The 23,704-nt window shown below is 48.0% G+C and overlaps 1 protein-coding gene across 1 annotated transcript in view; it reads left to right on the top strand.

Annotated features, from left to right (window-relative positions):
* The first annotated feature begins 17,843 nt into the window (after window positions 1–17,843).
* SHC4 (SHC adaptor protein 4) overlaps window positions 17,844–23,704 on the top strand; it is a 137,065-nt gene continuing 131,204 nt past the window's right edge. Inside the window, exon 1 of the mRNA XM_040969336.1 lies at window positions 17,844–18,428. Within this exon, the coding sequence (XP_040825270.1) occupies window positions 17,844–18,428 (585 nt within the window). The remainder of the gene's footprint in view (window positions 18,429–23,704) is intronic.

Below are 23,704 nucleotides of genomic sequence, written 5' to 3'. Positions count from 1 at the left end.
AATGCACCCACCTCCCACACCCGCTCCTAGCATTCGCAGCTTGGCGGCCCTGGGCGACCCCTGCTTCCAGTCATTTGTCCTGGCTTCCCCTCCATTGACATAAACACTGACTGCCGTCCCAGCGAGCGCATTTCTATTTTCATCTGAGTTCCCAGCATCTTGGAGAAAGCCTTTAGCCCTTCCCATCAACCAGAATCCACCCCCATCCTGCAGGAGGGCGGGGCGCCTGCAGGCTCCCTCTGTAACCTTCCTTTGACTTGGACGCCGCAGACAAAGGTGAACTTGAGTGCCGCCGAGACACAGCTCCCCTTTATGCTTGCCCCAGGCCCCCGGGCTGCCTTCTCACCAGCACTGAGGTCCTTTTGTCCCAGCGGGGCACCCACGGCCTGACTGCCCGCACTGTTCCAAAGCAGTGCCAGCGCCCTCAGCCCTCCCCCGGGAGTCGCTGTGCTCCGAGAGGGCCTTGGCCGCCTCGCTGGCGCACAGGGGCCCTTTTCTTCTCTGCGCGCCTGCAGCTTTGATGCTGCGCGCCTGGCGGCCTGACGTTCCCTGGCTCTTTTCAGGGAGGCCGTGCGAAAGCGCGCCCAGGCGCTCTCCCCGCCGCCGCCGCCGCCGCCGCTGCCGCTGCCACTGCGGAGGCTTCTCCCGTCACCGGGTAAGCCCGTGGTCCGCAGCTCAGGTCGGTGCAGTACAGAGGCTGTGCTGGCCTGTGAGGAGTCACCAAGTCCGCATTTACCCAGACACTGACCTGCAGCCCCCACATCTCAGAACTCTGGCCCCATGGTGCTTTCAGGAACGCATCTAAGAGGGGCATTAGGGATTGTCGCCAGGGTGTTTTCAAAAGCCACCTTGGCTTGTTGCAGCGGGTTAACTCACTGCTATGGGATACACTGTTGGCGTCCTGGCTGCTCTGCTTCGGATTCAGCTTGCTGTTAATGTACCTGGGAAAGAAGCAGAGGATGGCCTACGGGGTTGGGCCCTTGCACCCTCCTGGGAGCCAGGGTGCAGCCCCAAGGCCCCTGACTTTAGTAGTTAGGGATCATTGGGAGAGTGAGCAGAGGATGGACTCCTGCCTCAGTCTCTGCCTGTCTCTGTAATTCTGCCTTTCAGATAGATAGAACAGTTTTTTAAGTTGCTGAAATTTTATTTTGCATAAAATGACAAGCAGGCAGAGTAGTTGGAAGAATAGTACAGTAGTAATATTGCACAGCCGTTAAAATGACACCTCGGAGAGGCAGCCTTGTGGCTCGTCAGGTGAAGCCGTAGCATGGGACACCCACATCCAGTGGGAACCAGGCTGACCTCTGCTTCGGAGCCAGTTCCCTGCTGATGTGTTGCAAAGACACAGGGGACTGAATTTCATTCCTGGCTTCTGGGTTGCCCTGGCAGCTGTGAGCATTTGGGGAACTGAGTGAATGGAAAGAAGATGGCAGGAAACCCTGTTGCTAGAGCCTTCACTGCTGCCATCAAGGGACATAGTGCCAGGAAGCTGGATGGGAAACAACAGAGAGCCCTCAGGCTCCTTGATATGGAGTGTGCTCATCCCAAGGGACTTAACTGGCATCCTACAACACCAGCTCCTTGAGGTGTTGTTTTTTTGCAAAAGTGTTAACAGGGATTGTATCTAAATGGAGCTATGGATGGGCTTAATTTTCATCTCTGGCTCATTTGTATTTCTTTCCATGAATTGTTGTGAAATGAGATGGGGAATTTAAGACATGTGTGCAGCTGAGAGGCTAGAAGCACTCCCTCTCTTTGTTCCATCTGGATTTCTCCCCACAGAAGTCCTGGGTGGGCTCAAGACTGCCCTTCCCAGCCATGCCCAGTCCCACCAGCCCCGTAGTTTCTGAAAGCACCAAGGCCTCCTTGCTTCTCTCCTCCTTACCCCCTCCTGCAGCAAACTGCACTCCTCCCACTCAACACTCTCCCTGAGGACAGAGTCGTCACTGGACATCAAAGTCTCATAGGGTGAAAATCCTGTCTCGGGGTCAAGACAGCATGTGAATCAGCTGTTGGCCTGCTGGCGCTGAGCCTGGAGAGTGCTCTGTGAGATGCCTAGTCCTGCTAGGCTCCTAGAGAAAGTCTTGTTTAGGCGTGGGGCTTTGTGGCAACTTCAGGATCAGCTGGATGCTACAAACAGTGGCACTTGGGGACACTACAGTACTTTGTCCACACATTTTGGGTTCGTAAAATCAGTCTATATACTCTCTTACGTTGGTTCCCACAGTATCAGAATTGTTTAGCAATGGATGTAGGGTTACTAACTTTTATTTTGCCACATGAATCTATTTTAGAAGATTTATTTATTAGTATTTATAAACGGGCAGAATTATAGAGAGAAGGACAGACAGAATGGGAGATCTTCTACCCACTGGTTCATTTTTCAAATGGCCTCACTGAGCCGATACAAAGCCAGGAGCTTCCTCTGGGTCTCCTATGTGCACGGGCCTAAGGACTTGAGTCATCCTATGCTGTTTCCTCAGTCCTTTAGCAGGGAGTTGGATGGGAAGTGAAGCAGTGGGACTCAAACTGGCACCTGTTTGGGATGCTGGTGCTATGGGTGGAGGATTAGTGCTGCTAATTTCTGATTATTATTTCTGATATTTCTGACTGCTATTTCTGATTATTGCCATTTTATAACAGAAAAGAAACATGGTAGATCTCACACACACACAAATAGGAAGGACAATCTAAAAAAATCTTTTAAACATTAGTGTAACTTTGTAAAATCCTAACTATGAAGTTCTCCTTTTCTTAGTACATACTTTAGAAATTACTACTATTTCCATGCAAAGTGGTCAAAGGCTTTTTTAAAAAACAGACAAGCACTGACTTGGGAACAATTAGCTCATCGTTTTTTGAGATTGCTATCCATTGTTGTTGGTTGTAGAAAATCAACCTTGGATCTCTGCTTGCTTGGCCTGTGTAGGAGGAGGCCATAGGAACATGGCACACCATATCCTCTGGGGGAACCACCGACAATGGTTTTGGCTAACCGAGATATCGATCTGGCCTGACCACTGGCCATACAGGCGAGAATGGTGGGTCGACCCCATTCTCTCTTCTCTGTCTTTGGATGAGCTTTGCTGTGCTGTGCTGGGACTTCCTTGACAAGAAACTCTGAGAAGTCAAGTGCAACCCACAGCCTACCTGTTAGCCACACATGGTGAACGTGATCTGGGGCATACCTGCCAGCTGTGTCTGTTGCATATAACCTGTGACATGAGGGTCCAGAGAGAGATAGACATGCCTTCTAGCCAATTACAGTGTCATTGTTGGGTGGCAGGACTTTTGGGAGATGCCTTTCTGCCTTCATCCTTCCTTAGTCTATATAAGTTTGTGTTTGTATTACAATAAACAGTCATGCTCGACCAGACTCTCTCCAGTGGTTCTTGCTGGTTAACACTGTTGCCTTACCCCCTAACTGGTTATGGGGGGCGCGGCGGGGGGGGTGGTGGTCTGCTGGTCAAGAAACCCCTGAGAGTTGGCAATGCCTGAAATTCTTTCAGTTTGGTCTCTTCCATGGATATGCCTTTAAAAAGTCATTGTAAAGGCTTGGTGTGGCAGCCTAGTGAGTAAATTCTTGCCTTGCATGCATCTGTATCCCATATGGGCTCCAGATCAAGTTCTGGCTGTTCCACTTCCCATGCTTATGGCCTGGAAAAACAGTAGAGGATGGCCCAAAGCCTTGGGCCCACCCATGTGGAGACTCAGAAGAACATCCTGGTTCCTGGCTTTGGATCAGCTCATCTCTGTCCATTGTGGACACTTGGGGAGTAAACAAGTAAATGAAAGATCTTTCTGTCTCTCCTTTTCTCTGTAAATCTGACTTTCCAATAAAAATAAGATCTTTAAAAAAAACTTAAAAACTTGAGAATAAGGCAACAAATGTAGGTAGCATGTCCTTTCACTTTTGTATTGAAGGAGTGTTCAACAGGTTCAGTCAACATTTAGTTATACAGGAGAATATCTGTTTTTTTTGAAAAAAACAATTAAGGGTTCAGGCTCTAATGTTATGTATTAGCATGTAGACTTTAGTGATATGTGGGCAAATAATTTCTGTCTAGTAGAAAAGATAGCTTGAAAGACTATAGATGGTTGTCCTGTAGGATGTTAACCAGTTTTGTTTATTACTTAGCAAGTTTATTTCATAGTGACTTTCCTGATGGACTACATAAACCTGTTTCTCTAATTCCCATTTTAATTAATCTTTTCATTTTGACTTGGTGTGAATGAAGAATTTGAGAACAGATTTTGAGAAGTTGAAGATGCAATATTTAGGAAATGAGGAAGATGAAGATGCTTGGGTATGGGGTAAAGGAGTTAAACTGTTCAGGGTAGCTGGCCAGAATGCTGTTGAATTCTTTCACATAGCTCCTTGATTTTGACCAATGGTCAGTAGCATGGTTCCTTAGAAATAGTATTTTCAGAGAAGAGTGACTGAAGTAGAGACTGACAATCTAGTTGGGGTTCTCTGTGACAAAACATTAGAATTTTGTTCTGTAAATTTCAGAAGTCATTGACATTCTACTTTTTTTCAATCCAGGAACTATTGTGATCATATATTTGAATTAGAAAAAAAGACATGAGTAATTCTGAAAGAATGTAGTAAATGAGTAAAGTGAAGTTCTCTGTGAGCAATGGCTGGGGCTTGACCTGGTATATGAAAATGGATATTATCTATTAGCGAGGATAGTATCAAAAGGCCAAGGTTGGAAGGTAGAACGGACAGATGTGATGGAGTGGTCAGGTGCAGGACCAAGAAGAGAAGGAGGAGTCTGGCATGGCAGCTGGAGTGGTAGACGCACAATGATGCTGTTTTTAAAAATCAACAGCATCATGTTGAAGAAGAAATTTGCTACCTTTGAAGTTTTAGGATGGTCAAAATTTATTCTGAGAGTTTGGACTAGAAAGAAAACTTGGGGTTTAGCAGTGTAATGAATGAATGCTGTGGAAATATGCTTGATGGCTAAAGAAAAGTGTTATGGTAGAAAGCCTCCCCACTAATTCATTGGATAGGAAACAATGGCATGATGGCCCAGGAGACCACCTTTTCCATTATGGTGCTAGGGCCCTGAACAGTCTCTGGCCAACAGATAGGCTCTGAAAAACTAGAGACCATTCACTGCCTATCACCTCACATAGAATATTTGTCCTCTGACCCATTTTACTGTTGTAAAAATAGAGGCTCAGAGAGACAAATTCTACCAAATATGGGCTGCAGGAATGGAATATTAAATTTCAAACATTTCATAGCACGAACCTTGCAACCTTACCAAGTACAGACAACCTAATCCCAATGTCCTGTGCCCAATGTCTTCTGTTGACAAGCCTGACAAGGGCAGAGCTGGGTATGGGGTGACTTGCCTCCTCTAACTTGTATTCCTCCCCAACTACACTGCTTTTGTGACCTCCCATACCATACCTGAAATGGCAATATTATTCTAGATTGCATAAGTGTAGAGAACAAAACATAGCTGAATCTGATATGTTCATCCCTAGCCCTAACAATCAACAGCAGCCAATCTTGTGTTCCTTGTGCTCCTTCTTCCCCCTAACCAACTTTTCCCCTTCTGTTGGGTTATTTTAAAGTAAATCTCAATGACTGTAATAATTCATCTGTAAATACTTCTGAATGCATCTCTAAAAGTTATATAAGGATTCCTTTAAAAACATATGGAAGACAGTATGGAGATTCCTCAGAAATCTGAAAATAGATCCACCGTACGACCTGGAAATTTACCACCCTATACCTGGGAATTTATCTAAATGAAATGCAGTCAGACCATGAGTTATTTTACCTCCATGTTTATTGTAGCTCAGTTCACAAAAGCTAAAATATGGAATCAAGCCGTGTGCTCATCAGCTGATGACTCGATAATGAAAAAGTCATGGGGAGATAGTGTTGTCTCTGTGGCAGTAGCAGCCCATATGGGCTAATCCTCTCTGGCATCTCATCTGGGGAGTACCAGCTGCTCTACTTTCCATCCAGCTCTCTGCTAATGTACCTTGGAAAGCAACAGAAGATGGTACAAGAGCTTGGGTTCCTGCACCCACATGGGGACTGAGAAGAAGTTCCTGGCTGCTAGATTTGGCCTGGCCCAGCCCTGGCCATAGTGGCCATTTAGTGAGTAAATCAGTGGAGAGAAGATCTCTCTCTGTGTCCCTCTTCTCCTCTTTGTCACTCTGCCATTCGAAGAAATAAAAAATAATTTTTTTGAGAAAGAAAATGTGATGTATGTGTGTATATGACATATGTGTGTATATATATACACATACATACACATACATACTATGGAATTCTACTCAGCCATAAAGAAGAATGAAATAGCATTTTTTTGCAGCAAAATAGATGCAACTAGCAACTGTTATGCTTAGTGAAATAAGCCAGTTCCAAAAAAGACAAGTATAATTTGTTTTCTCTGAAATATCATAGTTAATACAGAATAAAAAATGGTTTTGGAATGAAGGTCATATCTTGTGATTTTTTAAAAAAAGATTTATTTATTCTATTTGGAAGTCAGAGTTACAGGGGCAGTTCCATCCACTGGCATACTCCCCAAATGGTCACAATTTCTAGAGCTGGGCTGGCCCAAAACAGCGAGAAGACAGGCGCTTCCTCTGGATTTTCCGTGTGGGTTCAGGAGCCCAAGGACTTGGACCATTTTTTCCGCCCTTCTAAGATGCTAGCAGGGGGCTGGAGTGGAAATGGAGCAGCCGGGACTCCCTAGATGAGATGCCCGGGAGGATTAGCCTGCTATGCCACTGCAAAGGCCTTGACATCTTGCAGTTTGACCCTTGTTTTTAGCCTTTGCTTATATTCCTATGGAACTGTGATTTTTCTACTTGTTATTTGTTGTATATTATGTTTCATGGTGCACTAAGTCTGAATGAATTGAAATTATATTTCTGGAAAAATTAAATAAAAACAGAAGTAAAGGAAGGAGAGGGATTGAGGGAAGGATTGAGAAAAGAAGAGATGTATAGTTATCTTCTTAGAATTGTAAACACTGAAATACATGAAATCTGATCTCTTTCTAGTAATTAAACCTTAAAAAACTTTATTTACTTGTCTGTTTGACAGCCAGAGCGACACAGAGAGAGGGAGACACTGGAAAGAAGTGAGAGAACAGGAAGAGGGAGTGGGAGAGGGAGAGAGACAGAATCTGAGAGACTCTTTCATTTGCTGAGTTACTTCCCACATGCCTGCAATAACCACGCAGAAGCCAGGAGCCAGGAGCCGGGTTCTGCATGATGGGGGAGGAGGGGACCCAAGTAATTGGACCATTCTCTGCTACCTTTCAAAACATGTTAGCATGAACCTGGATTGGAAATGAAATAGCTGGGACTCAAATCAATGCGCTGATATAGGATACCTACATTCTAAGCAGTAGCTTGGCCTGTTGTGTTACCATGCTTGGCCCCAGTTTAGGGGGGAACTTCAGAGGTTTTTGATCAGAATCCCTGGGCTTAGTGTGTACCCCACTGTTGCTGTCATTTCTGCTCCTCCTGGAGCCTGGGTTCTTGCAATCGTGGCTTTCCTACAATGATACCCTACTGTGTGCCACAAAACATCCATTTCCTACAATAATGCCACATGTAAGGTAGACTTTGTTACCTTCATTGTACAGTAGAAGAAAAATTGAGCCCAGGGAGGTGAAGTAAGTTTGCCTAAATAACATAGATGGTGTGAAAGGAAGACTCAGAATCAAAAGTATTTCGAGAATAAAAAATTATCTTTTAAAGGGATTATGCATGCTCTAGAAGGATTGGCTTGCTAAGTGAAAAAATACAGCTGGAATTTAAAAGAGAAAGTACCAGATTATCCAAGTTACCTACTGGACAGTTAGACCATTCCTGGTGGAAGAACAGCAATTTTCTGCCCTGATGACCACATGTGCAGACATTATCATCTGTCTTCACTTAAGGTGTGCAAAAGTTGCTTGGTCAGGAAACCTGTACATTTCAAGAAAGGCTCCAGAGATGATTTGTTCTGGGGGCCAGAATCAGATAGAGCCAAACCTTTTCCCATTTGTTTATTTGCTTACTCATTTAGGTTGCTGTTTCTTTGTCTTGAGGTTCAAAATGCTTCTTTTCATATGGTTTAGAGTATTAAGTGTCTACCTGGGGTCAGTCTGGCACAGCTGTTTGTACTGCCTCCTGTGATGTTGGCATTCCACAAGAGCACTAGTTTGGGTCCTGGCTGCTCTGCTTCTGATCATGCTCCCTGCTAATGCACCTAGGAAAGCAGCGGCAGATGGCTGAGTGCTTGGCTCCCTGCCACCCACACTGGAGGCCAGTATGAAGTTCCAGGCTCCTGAATCAGTGCAGAGGAGAGCTCCCTCCCTCTTTCCCGTTCTCCTTCTCTCTCTGGTAACTCTGCCTTTCAAATCAATATTTTTTTTTTTTTAAAAAAATGAAAGTGTCTTAGCATGCAAATTGGCAGCTTCAGCTTGAAATTGTCATCTTAATCTTTCATGGGTCAGTCAGTCCAGCCTCTGCCTGTCACAACTTCACATCTCTTGCCCATGTCAAATGCATTCTCCTCATGCCAAGGGCCTCCAGAGTCTCAGTTCATGACAGCATCTCATGTAAATGTCACCAAGTCAGAAGTCTCAGATCTCAGGTCCAAGCGAAGCACCAAGAATTAGCTGACCTGGGGCAAGATGCTCTCCATCCATGGCTCTGTGGATCTATGCAAGCAGACTATCTGCTCTCAGAATGGAGTGGTGGGACAGATGAGGGATAGCACTTCCAGATATTTTAGCTCACAAAGGGAGGAAGCAATAAGGAAAACAGTACCATTCGTCTCAGGTAATTTACCTCTGCACACTCCAAGACCTGGGACTAGCCCTCTGACTCATGACTGTGTCCTCTAAGCTTTCACTTCTGCCCTCCAAGCTGTCCTTCATTTTGCTAGAGGATGTGTTTTCAACTGAGTATTGAAACAGCTGGAATTTTGAGGATCTGCTTTCTTTTTGTGTACTAACTCTCCAATTCAAGTTAACACTGTTTCTGTTAGCCTAACCTTCTCAAGGTCGCTTTAGGTCTCTTATAAATGTCATGTGAAGAGGCTCATCCACAGTCCCTGCCTAGATGTTTACCTCTCTGATTTTGGCTTTTGTTGAAATGGATGAGAGAATAACCTCTCTAGTGTAATTGAGGATAAGTAACTTGTATCCTTGATCTCTTCTAAAAAAACTTCTGTGTGATTTATACCTTGGTATCTTCCCAAGATGTGCATGGTCCTGGCAGTGACTCTTCAATTTTAGCATTATTTTTCCCAGGAAGATAGACTCAGAGTTTTCAAAACCAACCCTTCCTCCTTCCTTCCTTCTCTCCTTCCTTCCTTCCTTCCTTCCTTCCTTCCTTCCTTCCTTCCTTCCTTCCTTCCTTCCTTCCACAGTTTCACTCTCAATCAACCCCTTCCCTCTCACATCTGACAGTTTAAAACCAATAAGAAACAGTCCTGCTTTCAACATTTTTCTTGGCAGTTCTTCCCTGCTCAGTTTTTAGTTTTGTGTTTTTGTAACTTCCACTCTCTACACACCTGCAGGACACAACTGTTCTGGGCTTTCCACTGTACAATACCCCTTCTTTCTCTGTTGCCAATGGCATGTTTCTCAAGTCTCTCACAGGTCTCACCACCAGCCTCTTTAACGTCCCTGCTTCTAGTCATAGTCCACTCGAGGAAATCCTGCTCCTCAGAAGCCTTCCAGACAGTGCCCGTCATTTACCTTCCAAGGCATTCCGCCTTTGGTAGTTGTCAAAGTAGCTCCCCATTCCTGATGCCAAAGTCTGTACTTGTTTCCTGTTGCTCTCATAACAAATTTATTACCTGCTTAGCTTAAACAACACATTATCTCGCTGCTCTCCAGAAAAGAGAAGCAGTCCTACACGAGGCTGGTTGGTGGAAAATCGATGTGTTGGCAGGACTGTGGTCATTTCAGGAGGTTTCAGGGAAGGATCCATTTCTCACTCATTCAAGTTGTTGATGGGGTTCTGTTCCTTGCAGCTCTCAGCCTGAGAGTCTGGCTTCTTTGTTGGTTGCACCTGGGGATGCTTCTCAGCTTACTTGGTTCATGGCCCTTTCCTCCTCCATCTTCAAGGTCACCAAAGCAGGCTGTGATTTTCTGCTGCTTTCAACCCCTCCATCTCCTTTCATCTGTCTCAGCTCGTCCAGCCCCCACCACAGTTGGGAAGTGCTCAGGGCTTCAAAGGGTATGTGTGACTCGATGGGGCTCACTCCTACCATGTGCTGCTCTATCCTGCCCTGTCCTAACCGCACAATCTGAAGTATCCATTACATTGGCCACCTCCACCAGGTGGACAATTTCAGTCGACCCATTGGACTGCCAGCATTTATATCTGAATTCGGATAGTCCAACCACATTTGTTTTTTCCTAGCAGATGCCATAAAATTAGCCTCACTAAAGTCTCCCACAGCATGCATTAGCAGGAATCTAGAGTCAGGAGCTGGAGCTGGGACATCAGCCCAGGTTTGTTGATGCAGCTTCTTATATGCTATGCTAAACACCAGCTCCAGAGGGTTATTTTTCTCACAAAACAACATACCTGGAGGTGGTTGCTCATCTGTTTTAGTGATTCAGTTATGTCAAACCATTGACTTGATTTGTCTACCTTGTCCTCATAGTTGCACCATGGTTGCCTTAGCACCGGATAATCACACCCACAAGTAGGAGAACCTACAAGAAAGGTGATAGGTTTCAGTTTTATCTTCCTCTTTTATCAGGAATGAGGAGGTTTTCCCAGAAGTCTCCATCAGACTGTACACACACACACACACACACACACACACACACACTTGGAAAGTAGAGTTACAGAGAGAGTGAGAGAGACAAGGGAGAGGCAGAGACTTTCCATCTGCTGGTTCACAGGGCTGGGCATGGCTGAAGCCAGGTGTTGGAACTCCATCCTGCCTGGCAGGGGTCCAAGCACTTGGGCCACCTTTTACTGGAGCTTGGTCAGAAGAGGAGCAGCCAAGACTTGAACAATGCTCCAATGCTGGATGCCCATGCTGCAGACAGCTGCTTAACCTCCTGTGCCACAACATTGCCTTCACTCCCTGCCTTTGAGACTTTCACTTCATTTCATCCATCAGAACTGAGTCACATGCTTCACCTCCTGAAATTGCAAAGAAGCCCAGAACATGAGTAGCTAGCTTTTCCTGGTGGAGGTGAGAAAAGGAAACAAACAAAAAGAAAATCATCATTGGGAATGAGGATTGGATTAGCCAACTCACTGTGCTAGAGGCAAGCTTCTATTCTGAAAGCACCTTTTTTCACATTAGTCATTTTATAACAAGACTTTCTTATTTTAATTTTTTTTCTGTTACACAGAAAAGGAAACACACACACACACACACACACACACACACACACAGATCTTCCATTTATTGGTTCACTTACTAATGGCCTCATTGGCTGGCATTAGGCCAGTGAGGCTAGTATGCCATGGTGCTGACCCCTACACTAGTCATTTTAAAACATTAGTCATAGGCCTTGCATGGTACCCTAGTGCCTGAAGTCCTCACCTTGCAAGCACCAGAATCCTATATTGGCGCAGGTTCTAATCCTGGCAGCTCCATTTCCCATCCAGCTCCCTGCTTGTGGCCTGGGAAAGCAGTCAAGGAAGGCCCAAAGCCTTGGGACCCTGCACCCATGTGGGAGACCTGGAAGATACTGTTGGATCTTGGCTTCAGATCAGTGCCGCTCTGGCTGTTGCAGTCACTTGGGGAGTGAATCTTCTGACAGAAGATCTTCCTCTTTGTCTCTCCTCCTCTCTGTATATCAAACTTTCCAATAAAAACAAAAGAAATATTTAAAAGCACACTAGTAATTTTAAAACAATCTGCACATTTGTGATTGCACAGAAGAAAGAGGAAATGGGGTTGTATTGAGTAAAAGAAGTATGTGTTATGCTAGTTTTAAATTCTAAAGTGAGGGTCTTGTGAAAATTCTACCACAGCAGAATCTACCATTTCATACCCACAGTACCCATTCTCCCCTTTGTCCACAGTGACAGAACTGTGATTTGATGTGCAGTAGCCATGTACCTGGACTACTAATTCCTTCATCTTCAGATAAAGATGACTTTATCTTTTATAACAAGGTATAGCCTTGGGACTAAGTATCTACAAATGTGATATGAATAGAAACATTGTATGGGGTTTCCAGATGGTTTTTCTTTTTAAAAGCTTTATTTATTTGAAAGAGAGAGAGAGATTCCATCCTTTCCATCCTCTGGTTCACTTGTCAAATGGTCACTGGCTGGGGCTGGTCAGGCTAAAGCCAGCAGCCCATTGCTGTTTCCTAGTCTCTGATGTGGTTGGCAGGGACATCTCAACAATCTTCTGCCACCTTCCCAGATGCATTAGCAGGGAGCTGGAACAAAAACAGGGTAGTAGAAACTTGAACCCACAGTCTGACATGGGGTGCGAGGGTTGCAAGTGGCAGCCCAAAATGAGGAACCATAACCCTGGCCCCAATATATTTCTTTAAAGAGAGAGAGTGTGTCCTTTTTCCTTTCATGGAGTGCAGGTGGAATGACTAGGACTCCTTCAATCATTATGAACTATAAGAAACGGAACAGACATTAGGGATGGCCATGAGGTAAAAGCAGCCTTGGCTTTTCCATCTCCAGGGGAATGACCTTTCCATTTGAGCCACTGCACTTCTGAAGCTTGGAGTTAAGCTGCAACAAAATCTAGCCTCAAGTCATTCGTCTACTTTTCGTCTGCACAAAGACTGACTCTTTCCATAACACTTCAGGCATAGTATCTGCTTTTCAACACAGGAAAATCTCTGTGATCCTGTGCTGTTCTGTCTGCTCCTGGCTCTAACCAAGCTTGTTAGGTTGAGTGGCAACTATCAGAGTTGTTGACATGTAGGGATACAGTCTGCAGCAAGATGGAGAACATCTGGCTCAGGTGGCAGAGATGTTGCTGCTTCCCAAGTTAATGGCAACTCAGGTACCAGTGGTCCTGCCTGGGAAGTGAGACCCTGCCCCTCAGGGGCCCAGTCCTTTACCATTCTCCCCTTGAATTGGTGCTCTGGCCTCTGGCCAGCACTGGCCTATTTCTTGTAAAATGTCTTTTCTCTGAAATACAGCATGAGCATTCCTTACTACCAGCTGGTAGATTTGTAGTGGGTGCTGCCCAGTGAAAATTCTTCAGAGGTAGCTCTGCTGTGATAGAAATGATTGTGTGTGTGTGTGTGTGTGTGTGTGTGTGTGTGTGTGTGTGTGTGTGTGCGTGCGTGTGCACACGCGTGCGCACGTGTGCACACGCACGCACACACGCACGCTGGAAATTTCCTTGTGCTATAGTACTCTGATGCCCTCTGGTTCCAAGTAGCAAGTGGCCCACAATCCTCTGCAGGTATTTCTGCCTTATTTTGTCTTCACTTTAGCACAGTTTTTAGCACCCCCTTCTTTAGCTCCCAAATTCCACCTTGTATTGCACCCCCTTAAATTGGGCAGACTTTGCCAGGTCTTCTTCTTTCCTTTCCCTTCAAGAGATTCTAGGAGGCCTTGGCTAATTCTAACATAGCTCATTCTGATCCAGCTCTCTCTTGAAACTGCCTGTTCTACCTTGGAAGAGCATCCAGAGCAGTCTGTCCTTTAGGAAGCTGGCCTGTTGATCTGCAGCAGGCAGTATGGGAGGAGGGATGGCCCAAAGCAAAGGGGGACATGCTGTAGTAGCCTAAGAGTATATGTTGAGGGCCAGGTGCAAGTTCTCCCTATGTAAGTGCAAGGATCCTGTGTGAGCACCAGTTTGTGCCCTGCCTGCTCTGCTTTCCATCTACCTCCCTGCTTGTGGCTTTGGAAAGAAGCGGAGGATGGCCCAAAGCCTTGGGACCCTGCACTCACATAGGGAACTTGGAGGAGGCTCCTGGCTTTAGAACGGCTCAGCTCTGGCCATCGTGGCCCTCTGGGGAGTGAACCTGTGGATGGAAGATGTTTCTCTCTGGCTCTCTGCAAATCTCCCTCTCCAATAAAAATGAATAAATCTTTAAAAAGGAAAAGAGTGCAAGCTGAGCCCTGCTTTCCAAAGATGTGACATTGGCAATGGATGGTTCTCTGGTGGTTTCATGATAATACCTTGGGAGGTATTCAAGGTAAATGTGAAGATATGATCTTGAAGGAAGAGAAGGGAGCAAGAACTGACAGTGAGCATAGAGCAGGAATTAGGTTCTTAAACATGTCAGACCCTCTGACTGTGTCAAAGGCATGGGGTTGCAGCATGTCAGGCCTCGGTTGCACAGCAGACCTGCCACTCACAGAGGTGGATGTAGACAAATCAGTTGATGATACCTGGTCACCTGGTGTGCTGATGACCTGGGAGGCTCACTGGGAAGCACTTAGTACTGGAACTGGCATGCGCAGAGCCCAGCAGCTATTACTTATTGTTACCATGATCATTTTCAAATGAGGGAACAGTCTCAGAATCCCGCAGTGGGTGTGACACTCTCAAGCCAGCGTTCAGTCTGCTGCATTCCACTGGTAGTTTTGATGACTTGTGTGAGAGACTAGTCTATCAGGTCCCTCTCTGACCGATCTGAATGAACTTCCTGACAGTTTCAGCACTGAAACCAAGAACAAAAACAAAGGAGACCATCACCAGCCCTGCGTGCTCCAACATTTCCCAGCAGGATGTGCGCCTGGGATCCTTGGGATCTGGAATCATCTGGTCCCCTGGGAGGCAGCAGAGTGCAGCCGCTGCCAGCACAGGCAGAGTGGCAGGAGGGATTTCCACCTTGTGGTCAACAGCTGGGGATCTTAGCCAAGTCACTGCACTTACTCTCCCTGCATTCTCCCCACTTCAGTGACCTTATTCCAGCCCCATTGTTGTCGGGATGAATAGATGGGCACATTGATAAGCCGTCAGCGGCTGCATTCATAGCAGCTCTAGCTAGTGTTATTTTGACTTACCGACTGACAAAGACATTCTATGTCCTGGGAAGAAGTAAAGGAGTTGCCTTACCCACACACACAGCAGCAACGGAAATCCACCTGAGGAGCCAGCCTTTTTATGTTTGTCAGGACTGCTTTGCAGCTGGCACAGTTAGGCTAGAAGGGCAGCTCTCCTGAACTGGCTGGGTTTATGAGGATATGTCCCCTGTGCCCACCTGCAGAAGCCACCTCCACCTTCCAGAGGGGTCTGGCAGAGCTGCCTAGGAGTCACAGTTGTGGTCTCCAGGGGTCCTAATGACAGAGAAGCAGCCTATTGAGGCCACAATGGCATCCACCTGAGCCCCATTCCCCAGCCCTCCCAGGGCTCAGCCCTCCTTAGGAACTTGGGCTGATCTGAGTTCTGGGGTCTGGATTTCCCTGTGCCCCTCAGAGTGAGCTTGCTTCCCCAGGCACCCAGTTCTGTGGGGTTGAATCCCCTCCACCCCCTCCCCCACTCCACAAGGATACAGGCCACCCAGGTGCCCCCTGGCTACCTTCACCAGATCCCACCTGATTATGATTATTAAGAAGATGTTTTGGGATCGTCTTGGCTTTCTCCCGTTTCACCTGCTGTGGGCTAACTTTCCTTTCTCCTTGCTTAGATTGGTATAGACTCCACACCACAGAGGAGTGCTGACCTTAGGCGGCCTTACCTCCAGAGCAGCCTTTGTTCCACACTGCCTAGCATGTGCTTAGAGAGGTGGGCACCACATGGAACATCTTGACTCCAGGGGTCAGACTTACACCAGGAACCCTCCCTGCCGCAACACCCCCATCCCATAGTCACTCCCAACAGCTGTGGAAATCCAGGCACAGAGAAGTAACTTTCTCTGAGCAGCACAGTGTGTGTGGGGGGTCATGCTAGCGTCATGTTAGCAAGGAAGGGAGCTGAGAAGAGAGGAATGGGGAGGACTCACGATGTCACAGCTTGCCTAGAACCTATCCCCTCAAAAAGATGGGGCGGGGTGGGAGGGAGAAGAGGCCAGGGAAGGGACAGGTGCCATCAGGCTTGGCAGGCAGGATGTGACAAGGTGCATTCCTTGGGTAGAGGAGCAGTAAGGCTCCATGGAGACGTGTCCTGGTCATTCTCTGTCATTTCATTCAGAGCTCCCAGGGGAGTCCAGGCTACCCCAGTCAGGAATCCTCACACAGCCTCCAGGGGAGTAAGACAATGAGGGTGGCCTGAGGCCCAGGATTCCTCTGATGCCAGCTGCTTTTTTGCTTTGCAACGAATCATCTGAGATGCCCCAGCCTGGCCCTTGGGAGCATGGACTTTCAGCTATTATTTCCTTATGCCTTCCTGGAGTGGGCTGGCCATTCCACTCTCCCCCATCCTTCAGCACTTTGCTCCTCTCCATTCCCAAGAGAACCTGCATTTCCTTTGCCCACGTCCTCTGCCTAGGGGGTTTGGCTTCCTCTATGTAAAGCATCTTGCAAGCTGTCATCAAATCTTCAGAATGATTTGATAGGTACAGGAAGTTGCACCAGACAAAAGATGGAAATGAAAAAAAAAAGAACCAGGTTTCTAAGAAAAATGTATCACGGCTTCCCACAGGGTTTGTTTGCACACCATATGTCCAAATATCTGAGGAACGATAGATACATCTATCTTATTTGGAACTCTTGTGTCTGACTCTCCCAGCCATCTCAACCAGAAAGAAAATAGATCTTTATTTAACCTGCTACTCACCGGCTTCCTGATGATCTATAGGAAAAGCCATCTTTTCTTTTACCGCATGCATCAGCTATCACTAAATAACATCTCTCCCTCCTCTGCTGTCCTTCCCACCCCACCCCACCCCACCTCAGCTTTATTTCTCCCGGCTACGAGTTTAGTATATTTATGGTGCATGAGTCATCAAGCCGCCGCCTGATTGGACAGAAGGCGAGCACCCCTGAGACCGTCAGTCAATTACAGCTATTCTCAGCTTCATTCATAGATTTATTAGCTTGCACACACGGAGAGAAATTCATTCGGCAAAGTTCATTCATAAAAATTTCAACATTCTGCGTGTCATCCCGCACATCTCAGCCTTCTGCTGCGAAAGGCTCCGGAACGAAGCTCCAAGAGAGATCCTGGAGGGAGGGGTGCTCGGAACCAGGGTGTGCAGGCTGGGAGGCAAGCAGAGCAGCACGCAGGGCTCCCAAGTCAGAGAGGGAACAATGCGGGGCAGCGCCCCTCGCTAGTCCCTGGGGCCAGATGCCATCTGCCCGGACCGGGAGAGCAGCCCACAGAACCAGGGGACGCTGGCCCAAGAGCCCCGGCCTCTTTCCTACGTGTTACTCCCCCTCCCCCCCCACCCCGCCCCGCCTTTTAAATGAACAATTACTGGAACAAATAAAGGGTTAATAAGACCAGTCATTGCCCCGCCCAGTGGGAGCCGAAAGGAGCAGGTTTGAAAGTTCCTGTTTGCGGAAGGGGGGGCCGGGGGTTGGGGCCTGGAGGCGTGGAGGCGTGGGGAGTGGGGGCACTCAATATTTCCTCCCGGCTCCTGCAAGGCTGGTGATGCGGCGGAGCCGGCCGCCCGGCGCCCGGCCCCGTTCTGCGCCGAAGAATTAGCGGTGAGCGATCCCTGCCACCGGGGGCCTGGGCGCAGCCGGTGCCACCAGGGAGCCCACGGCGAGAACCCCGCGCGCCGCCCCGAACACGGAGCAACTAGAATCCTAGCAGAGGAGGAGGGGTTTTCTGGCCCTGGGCTGGCGGTGCTTGTTGCGGGGCCGGGGGTGGGAACCCAGGCAAGCGAGAAAGGAGTTGGAGAGGAGGCGGCCGCGAGTTGTACGGGCGCTGGACGCTGGATGCCGGTGTCGTACCTCTTTCAGACGAGCCGGCGGTGTATGCCACCGGATCCTGCTTCAGCCCCACCAAGGCTATGCGAGAACGCGTCCAGGACTGGCCGGCAGGACTCGTGCTGTATGTAGGACCCTTTGGGCACCCCGGCATGCTGCACAGGGCCAAGTACAGCCGCTTTCGGAACGAGTCCATCACGTCTTTGGACGAAGGTGGTCCCGGAGGCTCGGCAGGGAACAAAGGCTCACCGCAGCCTCCCTATTCAGCCCTGGCACCCCACCTGCCCGCGGAAGATGCTACCCTGCCGGCCCAGGAGAGCCCCACCCCGTTGTGCACCTTGATCCCTCGCATGGCAAGCATGAAGCTGGCCAACCCAGCCACTTTGCTGAGTCTGAAAAACTTTTGCTTGGGTACCAAAGAGGTGCCCCGGCTGAAGCTCCAGGAAAGCCAGGACCCGGCTCCCAGCAACCCTGCTTCCCCCAGCACCGGTCTAAGCCGGGCCGGCTCTGCACTGCCAGCACAGACTGACCCGGTGGTGCCCAGGGCGGCAGCCTTAACTCCGGCGGCTTGCCCGTTCCCTGGCCCTGGAGAGCCAGTCTCCAGGGCCCGGCAGGACAAACAGCACTTGCAGCACCTGTTGGGGACCGGCCTGAACTACTCTGTGAGGGTAAGTGGTCTCCCTCTAGGAACTCCAGGGGAAGAGGGCAGGCCTCCTTTCTGATTGCCCCAAGAAGCTGGGCATTCTTTTCCTGGCTGGCTGGCTGGCTGGCTGGCTTCTAGGCTTGGACCGGAATTTGTGGCTCTGGACCAAGGGGAAGGTGAGCTGGCTCTACAAAACTCCCTACAAATATCTGGTTCTTACTGGAGTTACAAAGCCTCTGGTTTAAGGACATGATCTGGTGCTAGGTAGTTGAGAGGTATAGGGGTGACTTCTGCTAGGGGCGCTGAGATGGCACTTTCTTGGCCCCACTGGACCTAGCATGCTGGCTAAGGGTTTGAGAGTCTGACTTGGTGATTGACACCTGGGAGGTTACACTGGTCATTGTGTTTTGGGTGACCAGAGCAGAGATTTGTGTGCTGGAGTAGCAGGGATTGTAAAAAGACGATAATTCGGCATTTAACAAACACTTGTCTAAACCTGAGCGAGGCTCTGTGTACTCAGGTCTCGTCCAGGTGTGGGCTGTGAGCAGCACAAGGTCCTGACTGGTCTCAGCTTTGTGTTTTCCCCAATCAAGATCTGGGTAAGCCAGGGTTTAGCTCCTGCGCCGCTGTGGAGCTGGAATTTCAGTTGGAGAGACCAGTGAATGCAGGTGAGAAGAGTAACAGAATATTGCTTGGCGATAGATAGCTGACTGAGTTAAGGAAAAAGGGAAGAGTTCTGTCTGAGCTGAAAGGGAAAAGTGGTGGTTATGTACTTTGTGTTTTATTAATTTAGTTTGGTTTTGATGTTATTTACGTAGTTGGAAAGTATATATGCCCGTGTGGACTGTGGATCACTGATTAGGGTGATGAGGTGCGAGGTATGGAGGAAAGTGGATGAGACAATTGCTTCCAATTATTTTTTTCCTGTAACTGTGGGAGGGAAGAAAGGAAGGGTGAGGGTTGCTTCCAGCAGCTTTACAGCATCAGTACCTGAGGATGGGGGACTGTCATATGATGTCATCTTAGGATCCCCCACGTGGAGCATGTTCTGAGGATACTGCCTAAGTCGTTTCAATAATTCTAAGATGCCATTGATTTAGTTGCTCCAAGGAGGCACCTTAAAGTATCCACTTGCCCAGATACTTGTCAGAACTTGGCTGTGAAAGTTGTCCAGTTTGTTCTATCCTCCATCCTCTGTAAGCCTCAATGAGCTGACTGTCACGTTGCCCATTTACTGGACATGCTGTCCACTGCACAGGCATCAGCAACTGAGGAGGCCCAGTTCTGATACATGCATTCCAATGTCAGACCACAGATCCTTTGGTTTTCCCCATGGTTGGAGTTTTGCATCCAGTGATCCAGTTGACGGGGAAGGAGCCCCAAAGAAAAGTCGGCTGAGGTGACCCCAAAAGTGACCCGTGAGTGTGCCAGCCAGTGTGAGGTCTGGCTCAGTCCATCACCTACATCAGCCTACATACACTCTGGTGGTTGCAATCACCCTGATCAGTTTCACCCGGTTAGTTCTCTGCCCAGTCCCATCTCTTATGCCAACAGTGGATGCTGTGACGCAGACTAACCCTGCCCACCATATACTCGGCCTTCATGCACACTAGCAGGAACTGCAGCCTAGTTGAGGGAGATTCCCAATAAGCCCCACCAAGCTCACCCTCAACCCTGGATCCTGAACATGGTGGTATGTACACCAGATTGGTCCAGTCTGTCCCACATCCCATTCAGCTCTTGTAGAATCAATGGGTGCTGCAGTTGACCTGACCCCAATATTTAGTGCACAGTTTTGCCAGCAGGTGCTGCTGCCTAGTTCAGCTGTGTCTGCCCCAGCCCTGGTTCTTATGCTCACTGGTGTGAGCTGCAGCCCATTAGAAGGTGACCACAATTTCCCTACTAGGCCCACTCCCAGCTCTGAATCTTGCACTTTCCAGGTGGTACTGACAAGACATGCCCTCAGTCCCCAAACTTGCCAACTATTGTTTTGGCAAAACCTGACCAGCCTGCACTTACTTTGACTTATGCATGTGCCAGTAGATACAGTGGCCTTGACCCAGCCCGTTTCTTTCCCAAATCTAGCTCACATGCAGGTTGATGGGTATTATGGCCCTTCCCAGTGATCTGCCTCAAGTCCCAGCTTTCATAATCACAAACAGGAGCAGTGGCCCATCAGGGGAACCCCTACAGCCTCCCTACAAGGTCCCCTTGTGGGATCTTGTGCAAACTGCTGGGAGCTGTGGTCTAGTCTGGCATGGCTTACCTTATATTGGTATTCACTGGCAGGTGTTATAGTCTGGCTCTGCTAGGCCTGCCCCAGTTCTGGCTCATGCTGGTGGGTACTGAAGCCTAGCCTGAGCCAGTCAGCCCCCAGTCCTGGCTCTAATGTGAACTGGTTGGTGTTGTGGTCCAATCTGTCCTGTATCCCATTCTGGCTGTCACATCTAGTGTGTCCTGTGAACTGTCCCAGCCTGCTCCCAGATTAGACCCATATGGTATGCTTGGTGAGTACTGCAACCTGGCTGCTCCCAGACTTGGTTCATGGACTGCATCCTGACAGAGGAGTTTCCCAAGCTCCTACATCAAGCCACCTCCCATCACAGATCTTGTACATACCTAGGGGTGCTTGGTGCAGCCTAACTTGGGCTACCTCTTGTCCCAGTGTTCACCGGCAGGTGCTGCAGCCTTGTCTGACTGGCCAACACTCTTTCTGGCTCTTACTGGAGTATGCTATAGCCCAGCCCCACTTGGCCCACCCCCACTGAGAAGGTGTACTTTGGAAGAAATATGGGATCGGCAGAGGGGGAGATTCCTGGCAGGGCCAGAATAGGAGAAAAGTTACTGGGTTGCAGGGGAGCATGGTGCAAGCTAATAGCAAGATGGGGGGTGGTGAAGCATCTTAGAGTCATGAGCATTCAGGGGAGGGACAGCACATGATCAGTGCTCAAAACAAGGGCGAGTTAATGAAAGGCAAACACTGGTGGGTGTTGGGCAGCTTGAGGATGGGGGAAGGCTGACGGACATTTGACCCATGCTGCGATTGGTAAGTGAGAATCCTTGCAGGTTTGTAGGAAAACAGGACTTGGTCAAAGTCATTTTACAAAGATAAGTCTTGAGGCATTTTGGCATAGATTGAAGTGGGGAAAAGTGAGAGATTTGGAGGCCAGTGAGAAAGATAGTTTGGGAGTTCCGGTGTGAGGAGTGGAGGGTGTGGGATAAGGTACTAAGAGGATATAAATTCAGGATAGTGAGAAGCCACAGTGACTGGGGGAACTGAGCAGATAATTTCAGGTAGTAATACAGAGGAGACTAATGAGTATTCTTGAGGGAAGCCTACTCATCAGTAATGACTTTATTAATGTCCTCTGCAGGTTGTGGGTGATTTCTTGTGAAGGGCAGTGAGGAGTGAAGCTTAAGTTCCACGTATAAAACCTGGATGACGTTACTGATGCCAGTGGATAGACCAGGAGCTGGGAAAGTGTAGTTGGAACTCACACTAAGTTTGCTTTTGGCCCCTATGTTTTGCTGTTGATGGGAGCCAAGTGGAGCTCAAGCACAACTGGGCAGTGGTGTGAGAGCATCATGTCAGTGAGAAGTCCCATCTGGAAAGGTGAGAGCTAGCCTAATCATTGCATCCCAAACAATGTCTCAAGGCAGATTGAATCATGAAGGCTGGCAGAACAGGCCTGCAGCAGCCTTGACAAATGGATTAACTCAAACCTCTCAGCAAGGTAAGTGAGTGGGTCACTCAGCTGGGATGTGGCTTATAATGGAGGTCCCCTGATGGACATATTATCATTTATCAGGCATAAGCACATGTCCTCATGGCAAAAGCTGAACCATCCAGATCTGGGCTCTGTGTCCCTCCCTGCCCATCATCTTCACCTTGAACCTTCTGCCTCACCTCTTCTTCACTCCTGTACCCTCCTGCTTACCTTGCTGCACCCACACTCCCATATGGGTTTAAAAGTGAAGAGCTTTGCTGTGTGATCTCATTTCCCTGGCAAGTGCCTTGGCTGGCCTTTTAGATTTTTAATGAGGACACCATCTGCCTTTTCATAGTGATAATAACTGACCCCAGGAAAAGTGCTGACCCCATGGCTCAGATGACCCTCATCCTATCACCAGTAGCTGTGATGTGTGACACCAGGTGATTTCCTCTTGTATGAAGTCTGAATACATGGAAGAGCTTACCTCACTAATTTGTAGAGTCCTAATGTTGAAAGATGGTGTAGACTTAAAAGTTACCAAGTTCAGTGCCTCTCTGAGGCAACTGAGCTGCAGAGAAGGGTTTTATTTAAAAAAAAAATGTGTTGGTTCAGAAGCTGAGTTGGGTCTAGATGTGAATTCTCCATTGTATTCATTTTAGTTATGGTTTCCTTGTTCGCTTACATTGTGCTCCTCAGCATTCTTCTGAAATGCAAACCACATTTAAATAAATGGAAAAAATCCAACACCAGCATATTAGTTTACAAGGGAAAATGTACCAAGGGAATTGATATTGCAATTTCCACAGAGGAAGATTTCAATCCAAGGTTGCTTGTGGTGATGGACTCTGAGCAGGCAAATGAGAATCTTAATGGCTCATGCAAGTGGTGTTGGCAGAAGCAGGTCCCATTTTACCTCCTTCTCCATGTCGTGTGACTTCCCCTCCTTGCCCATTCATTTGTTTAGTTATTGAACAAGTAGTGTTTTGAGCCAGTCACATGGCAGGAACTGTTCTAGGCACTGAGCATCAGTGGACGAAGCAGAGCAGGTCTTAGCCGTGGTGGGCCCGATGCTGCAGTGAACAGATACAGGTGCTGTTGTCTAGAATAGATGTAGTCCACAAAACCACAGTGTTGTGATTACCCAGGGTTTTTTCCTTTTTAATTTAAGAATTACTGGGGGGAAGAGGGAGTTGTGTGTGTGTGTGTGTGCTGTGGCATAATGGGTATGCCACTATGAGAAGCTGGCATTCCATACGAGCACCAATTCAAGTACTGGCTGCTCTACTTCTAATGTACCTGAGAAAGTGGTGGGGGATGGCTCAAGTGCTAGGGACCCTGCACCCACATTAGAGACTCACAGGAAGCTCCTGGTTCCTGGCTTCAGACCAGCCCATCTCTGGCTATTGTGGCTCTTTGGGGAGTGAGCCAACTGGTAGAAGATCTCTGTTTCTTCCCACCTATCTTTTTGAAACTCTGCCATTCAAATACATAAGTAAATACAAAAAGGAGGTGGAGAGAAGGAGAGAAGTAGGTGGTAGAGGGTTAGGAGGGAGGAAGAGTGAGAAAGAGAAATTTTCCATTTGCTGGC

The sequence above is a fragment of the Ochotona curzoniae genome, unplaced genomic scaffold, assembly GCF_017591425.1.
Source record: "Ochotona curzoniae isolate NIBS_2020 unplaced genomic scaffold, NIBS_Ocur_1.0 scaffold_4701, whole genome shotgun sequence".
Taxonomy (NCBI): Eukaryota; Metazoa; Chordata; class Mammalia; order Lagomorpha; family Ochotonidae; genus Ochotona; species Ochotona curzoniae.
The sequence above is the reverse complement of the archived record's forward strand: the minus strand, read 5'-3'. Positions and strand labels throughout refer to the sequence as shown.